Source organism: Equus przewalskii, chromosome 8 (assembly GCF_037783145.1).
Source record: "Equus przewalskii isolate Varuska chromosome 8, EquPr2, whole genome shotgun sequence".
Classification (NCBI taxonomy): domain Eukaryota; kingdom Metazoa; phylum Chordata; class Mammalia; order Perissodactyla; family Equidae; genus Equus; species Equus przewalskii.
In genome coordinates this window covers 41,438,706-41,447,578 of record NC_091838.1, presented here as the reverse complement: position 1 = coordinate 41,447,578, position 8,873 = coordinate 41,438,706, and the positions used below count along the sequence as shown (strand labels likewise).

General features: G+C 38.1%; 1 protein-coding gene across 2 annotated transcripts in view; it reads right to left on the bottom strand.

Annotated features, from left to right (window-relative positions):
* The window catches only part of LOC103542424 (zinc finger protein 407-like), a 184,898-nt gene extending 179,137 nt beyond the window's left edge, over window positions 1-5,761 (bottom strand). For both annotated transcript variants that reach the window (XR_011543442.1, XM_070631727.1), the window contains exons 1-2: window positions 4,710-5,761; window positions 916-999 (exon numbers count right to left, since the gene is read on the bottom strand). Coding sequence is in view for 1 of the 2 variants with exons in the window: in XM_070631727.1 (XP_070487828.1) it covers window positions 916-999; window positions 4,710-4,815 (190 nt within the window). In the remaining variant the exon portion in view is untranslated. The remainder of the gene's footprint in view (window positions 1-915; window positions 1,000-4,709) is intronic.
* Window positions 5,762-8,873: the final 3,112 nt, after the last annotated feature.

Here is an 8,873-nt window from a genome sequence, read left to right as displayed (position 1 = left end):
ACACATACTGAGTAGGTAATCAATTTTAATAAATGTTTAAAACTTTTCAACCTGAAGAGTTTCTAACCAAAGTATATATTTTCTTTTGTCGAATCACCAAGAACACGTCATGAAAGAAAAATCCTCTCCAATGTTCACATCTATGTTGCTATCCATTTTTTTTTTTTTTAACTGAGGAAGATTCACCCTGAGCTAACATCTCTGCCAATCTTCCTCTGTTTTCCATGTGGGCCGCCCCCTCAGCATGGCTGCTGACAAGTGAGTGGTAAAGGTCCAAGCCCAAGGATTGAACCTAGGCCGCTGAAGCAGAGTGTGTCAAACTTACCCACCAGGCCATGGGGCCGGCCCCCGTTTGCTATCCATTCTTAACAGCAAAACTAATTGAAACAGCAATGACCTAAAACACAGCTACTCGCTCCAACTTGTAGGGGACTGCTGGCCAGACTTAGGAAGTCCGGTAGGCCGAGAGAGAGGGGAAGGCAGGGCTGTAGGTAAGCACCGGGCAGCTCACGAGAGAGGGAGTGCGGACGAAAGCAGGTGAGCGGAGACTGACCAAGAGGAATGGCGAGCCTGAGAGGGATATGGACTCGCCAGCTTCATCCATGACATCCAAGGCAGTCTTGCCCACGGAGAAAAGAACCTGAGGTACCTGAGCTTCGGAGGCCAAACTCTTTTCTTCCTCCTACTTAACGTGAATTTACAGAGGACACCTGATCCATAAAACATGCAGTAGGCCTACTTTTTTAAATATATAAAAATAGACGAATTAAAATCTTACGTTATTCAAACAGAATTTTCGGTAGACCCCCAAGTACACAGATTTTACAAAAACCAAAAAGACAAGCAATCAAGGGCCAAGCGCAGTTACTGGGGTGCCTCCTCGGACTTGCTTGTGCCCGGGCGACCCATACTGACCTGTGTGCTGCCGGCGGTGTTTGGTGAGGGCGTGCCGCGTCCCGCCAGCAAAGCCACAGAGGTCGCACAGGAACGACTTCTCGCCTGTTGCAACAATAAACAGATGAGGGACTGCGGAGGTCACAGATCATTAAAACATATCTATCAAGGCTTTCAGGGTTACTGATTCCTCCAATCAAATGTTTCCATGTAAATATGTCAAATGGGAATGAAATTACCACTGAGGTTTATTGACTGTGATAAAATCTGAAAAGCACCACTGAACATAATTACATACTTGTCAGACCCATAAAAATTAGCTTTATTATCAATGGAATGGTTTTGTACAACTTCATTTCTGGTAGATGTCTTCCAGATGGGGCTGCTTTATGCACTTGAACAGTTTTTATGCATATCCTGATTTTTTACAATTCCCATACATCTGGCCTTTCTGAGCTGAGTAAAGATTGCTTGGAATAGTTAATATACAGTATATATGATTCTGCTTAAATAAAACATATTGAATTTTCTAACAACTGAAGGATACTGAATTGGTTTTACCTGATTCTATCAGGGTCTTCTTTAATAACTTCTTACTTAATAATATGAATTAAGTGGTTTCCTTGAACATACTGAAGATCCCAAGTAACAATAAAATCTACTTACTTAGTACCAATAGCAATTCAATGCTGTTTATGTTTCTCAAACCTTTGTGGCATAAAAAATGAAGTCTAGGGATTGCTAAAGAAATTGTACAAAAACTCCTCTATTATTCGTCTGTAATGATACCCTGAACTGGAAACCTCTGCAACAATTAGAGACAGGTTTGGCAGACTTCGTATTTGTTAAAAGTGTGTAAATGCTCATTTTTTTAACCATTTTTACACAAGCCAACATTTTACCCAACAGTTTATAAACACAATCTATCTTTCTACTGTATCATATTTAGGTAATAAGTGCTGGCAAGCGAGGCAGTTTATCCCATAAAGCTCAAGTAGAAGGGCAAAAAGTAAAAGTGCTAACCTTGGAGAGACACAGAGAAATTAGAAAATACTTTTCCAGAAACAAAATAAATCATTTGTATCTATCTTTATCTACTTTACTCATTTAGATGTTTAATACAACAACAAATCTTTCAAGGGTTTTGCCCGAGTCAGCCTGCTTTGTTCTAAAACATTTCGGTATATCATGACAGAAATTTAGCTTCAGGTGTTTTGGAAATGGTAATTGCCTTTTTAAGGTTACAAAAAATAGCAAAACTAGGAAGGCAGAATAATGTCAGTAATCAAAGAGTGTATGCCGCTACTTAAGAGTGTTACCAGCTTTTCTAATTTAAACGAACATGTATTAATAGAGTTTTAAACAAATTATATTTAATCTTATTTCCCAATGGTATGTTAAAATGTTCATTATTATCATCGGTAAAATAAAGTTGAATTTAAATATTTTTCCTATCTTCACTTTTCTATTTTGGGGTTAAGTTTATTTCTTGGCATCATTATTTCAACATATAAAAAAGAATAGAGTAGATGGGCTGTGAAGAATAAAGTTTAATTATAATCACTCATTTAATTATTTAATCAATTTGAAATATAAATCTTTGTAACTAGCTGTATTATCAATTAAATAACACTGAAAGTAGACTTTTTTTAAATCCCAAAAGATAATTTGCTCGTTAATATTAACATACTACTCTATGTTGAGGCAAAATTGTTCTCTACAAATTATTCATCACCACAGTTTTGTGGGCATGAATCCCCTGTGCATGTGTATGAAGCACGTGTGTGCCAGCCCCCACACACGCACACGGTGTGCTCTTGGTGTGCCTGTGTGGTATGTGGCAGTGGGAAGTTGGTGTTGGGTCACGCAACCAACAAAATCTCTCATGAAGAAAGAGTATTCTTATTACTTTGGGTTCAAGACAGTTATGATTATTTTCTCGCATTTACAAACTTCTTTGCAACCTACATCTTTGTTGTAAAATAAAAACATTAACAAAGGGAAAAATTCTCATGAGATTTATCTTCTTTACAGGTGTATAAGCTGCATGAATACATTAAGTTTTCTTCCCTTTCCTATTTTAAGATAAGTATAGTCACAAAGACAAAATTACTAATTTTCCATGTGATTTGGTTCTAGAGACACTGGCGACCTTGATTTTTGAGGTGTAGGATTTTATTTAGGGTGCTAGTCTGCAATGTATTCTATGGCACATTTACCCTGGTGGTTTGATTTGTTTTTCATTCTGAAGTCAATTTTCCCTTGCTTTTTTTTTTTGAGGGGTTGGGGGGTTAGGGTTGGATAGTAGGCACCGAGTACTTTTCAAGAAAAAAATTTTTTAAGAAAAAACTAAATGTAATATTTCACTCAATATAAAGGGAGTTCATTTAACATGCCCTATTTATATGATAGCAGAGATATAATAGGAGACTATTCTTAACAACCTGAATTAGTTTCAAGTATGCCATTTTGCATTCAAATGTAGAAAGACACGGAAACCAATCCTTTATTTTCTATTAGAAAACAACCACTGTCCCCTATCTCTCATTATGGTGCAGACTACAAGACCTAACAACAAAAATCCATATTATTGATCCAGCCAAGTCTCCACAATTATTCTTTAGAAGGAAACGCCGACGATAAATTACATCTGCACTGGCTTTTCATCTGCTGTTCTATATAAGTGATCTCTCAGGGCAGGCTGGAGACCTTAAATCGTCAACGCCCTTGTCAGGGAAGCTAAGGAGGCCTGGGCTTCCCACAAACTGCTTCAGAAGAACTTTTAACCTATAATTTCTAACAATAATATAGAATTCTTGGCAATCAGAAGAACATTTGAGAATGTTGATTAAAATTTATTTTTTTCCTTGAAACAAAATACTTTCTGAGAGGCGTAAAGAGAAAGAAGACCACAAAAATACCCAACAGCTCACGGTAATCTAGCTATCGAGAGAGAGTACTCAACTACACACTTGTAAGGAGTTTAGGGGCCCACTGTCCTTAGATAATGAAAAACATCATAAACACTGAATGTAACAACAGGGTATGGAGGGGATACATCTTTAAGAAGGTCCAAACTGAGAGCTCTCAGTGCCATGCCCAGCACAGACGCATTCTGAATGCCGCTTTTACTGGTAACCGGTTTAACTTCCATACAGTCCTTTAAATGTTCTGAAGCAAAATGTATGTGAATTTGTACTTCTTAAATACATAATTATCTAAAAAATTTATAGTAGCTAAGTCCAGATTAGTCTCTTTGTATTAATTATCAAAAAGTCTTGGATCTGACAGTATTCTGTTCTTAAGAGAAATATTAATTTGATTAAAAAGTTTTTAAATGGCACATAAAACCAAAATTCAATAATGTTCAAAAATATTAAAGCACTGACTGTATATCTGTAGCAAAATACAAGACTAGTTTTCTATGAAAATGTACTGTCCCCAATTGCTCTTCTATCAAGATTTCATCTAAAAAGATGAAGTTAAACACTTATGCATATATGTACAAACACACAACATAAATAAGCTTCTAAATATGAAACTTATTTTGGTTGAAACACATGCATGCACACACATGCACATCCACCCACATGCGAGTATGCATACACACACACACTAAAATGTCATTTTAAAATTACCCTAAGCGTCATTGAAAACAATGAAATGATACCATATCTTTTAATATTTAATTACCACAATCTAAAAACAAACTCTTCAAACAGGAAATCGTTTCTATTGACCATTGTTGAGATAACTAATGCACATGTTCCCACAGCCCACCCAGCCGCCCAGGACACAGACATCACGGGGCACACCTGTGTGCGTCCTGTAGTGGTCTTTCATGACGGAGGCTGTAAGGAATGAGTAACGGCACGTGGGCCAGTTACACTTAAATGGCTTTTCTCCCGTGTGGAGTTTCATGTGGTTGTTCAGGCCCACTTCTCTGTGAAACTTCTATCACATAAGCGGCATGTAAATTTCCTGCATGAAGGAGAGAGAAAACGATGTAAATATTAGCCACACAGTCCACCCGAGGCCCCAGACAGAAGCCTGTTTTAACCCTGAAGTGTGGTGAGTGCACAGACTTTGTGAGGAGTACTGCAGGCCTGGTCTGTCATGTCTGTATAACCAGGCATTGATTTTTCTGTCGAGGCCTGGCACTTCAGCCATTTATTCTCTGCTTTGCGGTTGGGCCCAACGGGTTTGAAAAATTCTGTTACAGTCCAGTCACCCCTGAGGCAAATGTGAGAATAGATGTCACCTGTACAGGCCTACACCACTTATCCAGGGCATGGGCTGTCAGACAAAGGCTAAATGAAAAGCTATCCATACTAAACTACTCAGACAACCCCCTGCTCTCTGCCAGGCAGAGGCGGCTGGTGCTGCGGGCTGCAGCCAGAGCCCCGCCTCGCCTGGAGCAGCACCGCCCCTGCAGTGCACCCAACTGCCCACCGCAGTGCTCCCTCCAGGGGAAAAGGAAAACTCTAGAGCCGCTTCCTGAACAAGGTGTCCTTCCGTGTCACCATACATACATAAGAAGTTTCTTTTGATAAGAATAAAAACAAGATTATAATTATAACTTTGAATAAAACAAGCCCTTCCGAAAAACAAACCGCAATTATTTCCTGTATGAAAAAAAACTCTGAAAATAACAAATCAGTAAGTACTCACACTAGAAAATATCTCAGCCACACAGTTCAAAAAGATCTTTTAATACCTTTACTAATCAAGGCACTAGGAACCATAAACTGAAAACTTTAATACTGCCCCTGGCTGATCTTCTGTCCCTTTGCACTTGCACTCATGAAATCATCATGGAAATTTACTTTTTATTTTTAGTACAATTTACTTTAAAGCAATCCTTTTGACTAATAAAGTAGTGTCCAGCTAATTAATTCAGGATAATGAACAGTCAAATAAAAAGCAAATTAAAACCCAATATTCAAAATTAAAACATTTTAATGTTGATAAGTACTATGGCACAAAAGAGAGAGAATATGGCAGTTCGATCTATCATAAATTGGGCTATACTTTTAGCAAGTGAAGGCAATTTAAAAAACAGGATTACAATATTTGTTTTTTAAATTATAATACAAATAAAAAGATATAAAGAGTATATTCTTTCCATAAAGGCTTTAACTATGATTTTACAAATTTCCTTAGCCCCCATAAGGGTAGGAAAAAAACCCCAACTCCAAATAATTAACTTCCTCATTTTGAGGCAAATGTGAATTACTTTAACTAATCATCAGAGTTTCACAAATTCTTATGAATCTAATTACCTTTCACAAAAATCTCTCTTCATTTGTTATAGTTATATTTTTATAACATCAGATCTTAAATGCAACAGAACTAAAAATTGCTAAATATTTAAGAAATGTCATATAAAATCTCAAGTGCTTCATTAATATTAAAACTGACAATTAATATATCTATAGAATGTATGTGTAGAGACACCATATTTACACCCATTAACAAAGACCGACTCTGAAATTACTACATAGTTTGATCATTGCTTACTGGTACTAGAGAATGACAAATGTAACTAAATACTTCGAAATGCACTGTAAAAAAAAATATCATGTCCGTATATCTCTTTGACGGGTCTTCATGCATTTAACATTTCAAAACCATGACAGGGATCTTATTTCCAAGATAAATTCCCCTATCTACTTATTTCTTCATGTATTTATTGGAGATCTAACCTTCTCCTACAAGAAATAAATAAGGAGGTTAAGTAGATGCTATCTTTTAACAAATAGTTTCTCCAGACTGTATTACAACTTTATGAATGACAAAATAAATCCCTCATTTTTAAATCTACCATGATGTACATTTAACAAAATTACATCTATGAAACCTCAATATATGTACTCTATTATTCATACGTAATAAAAATGTTAAACTGGAGCTTAGTGCCTGTCATGAAACGACAAAAGCCAGATAACAAAGAACTAAGGCCACTGCTTGACTTTCAGAAAACCTCACATGTTTTACAATTGGCTTCGTGAAAATAAGTTCACGTACTGGTACTTTGAAAAGAACCTGAGACGTTACCAATGCAAAGTCCTTATAAAGATTTAGACCTGCTCATCAGTGGGGTGTTTCCTGGAACTACACAAATTCCAAGTCTCAAATATCGTAAAATGTTTGCCTTTATGAACAAGTCAGTAAGGAGGACATCCACCCAAGGGAGCCAGCTCTCCCTGGGGCCTTCAGGAAGCCCATCCAGGGGCATCTCCAGGACAGAACCTGAGCTAAAATGTGTAGTTCTGCTCTGCCCTATGGACCCAAGAAGGAAAGGTATCTGTGTGTTCTGAATGTACTTTAGAGAAACCTGAACACCCACTACACGAAAAACACTGTTCTAGACAATGGACACAAAGGAAAAAGAGTCAGATGTGGCTCTCAAGAAAATCACTGGCTACTAAAGGAGAAAAATCACTCACAAAAATAACCTCAATGCCAGAAAAGAAAGTGTAAAACGTCACCATAAGTTTAAAAGAAGAGGCAATGAATGGGGCGGGGCAGATTACAGAAGGCTTCCCCGAGGTGGCTTTAACTTCGACATTAAGGCAGGTGGCAAATGGAGACGCAGAGGAGCAGGGAGGCCTGGGTGAGAGCAGGTGCATGGACAGAGTGCCGAGGTGGGGGCGCAGGCCTGGACGGCCCACACGACTGTGACTCTAGTGCCTGCCACCCCCTCATCTGGGGATGGCCACCCAGCTTCCCAGGGGCAAGGGGACGCCCTGGGACCTACAAGAGGCTGGATTAAACATTATAAATGCTTTTCTATCCCCACATGGTGGTCTTCCATGAGAAACTTCTTGCTTAACTGAATTTAAGACATTAAAAAGAGGTCTGTTTGGCAAAAACTTGCTAGTCACCTTTTTTATTGTGAAGTGAATTTTATAGGAGGTCAGTTGAAGGATGTACAAAGATGAGTAAGTGACAATCATGTAAAGATTACAACCTGAAAGGGTAAACACAACAACACACAGTAAGTACGATGGTGTTTGGCTCACCTCATATCTTTAAGGCCCATAAAAGTGTCTGGCACACAGTAATGTTGTATAAATAATTCTGGACCGACGGGATGAACTGAGCTGGTGACTAAGAGTTTCAGTCCTTCCCTCATCTCACCAGACTCCGAGTCAGAACGCGAGATCTGCATGTGACAGCAGCAGGGGTCATTCAGGCGGCCTAGGGCTCCCGATTCTCCTCCTCTGTGGTCTTCTCTCTTTCCTCAGCATTTGTGTTTATTTTACAAAGTGTGAACATCTCAAACATACAGAAAATGACAGAGTCGCCTAGCTACCACCACGATTTAAGTTCCCAGATGATAATATCCATGTTTTCCAAATTTGTTGCAGATTCTTTCTTTGATATTCTAAATATCTTCAATAAATTTTTAAAATTTTAAACATTTATACATTTTTAAAACACAATATGAGAGGCCATAGCAGAGGCATAACAAATGTGCTAAGGAGAAGGCCACCTCTGAGGGGAGAGCAGGTGGGCCTCAATGCCATTTTCAGCTCTTGCATAATCTAGCTACTTTACAATGTTTAATAAAAAGTTCAAAAGGCCAAATAGTGCAATCAGACTTGTCATGAAAAAAGACAGTTTGTCACCTTCCCTTTCCTCAGCCTTCAGTAGATGTTTCCACCAGATATAAAGTGATCTTATAAGGTTTCAAAAGGGAAAAAAAATGACAAGCAAAAGAAATCAGAATGATACTAGACTTCTCAACAGCAAGGTGGGAATTAGAAGACAATGTAGCAATGATTTGAACATTTTGAGGGGAATGATTTTAAATGTAGACTGTTACACATAACACCTCAGCAGTTCCTACCAAGAGATATTGTCACTGTGAAGTTCCTGGGTTCCAGGGATTGAGATGCCTATCATGCTAAAACTTTTTGGGGTAAAGACCTTTTTCAAGGAGCTGACTGTGATATAAAAGTCAGTTCAGGGAA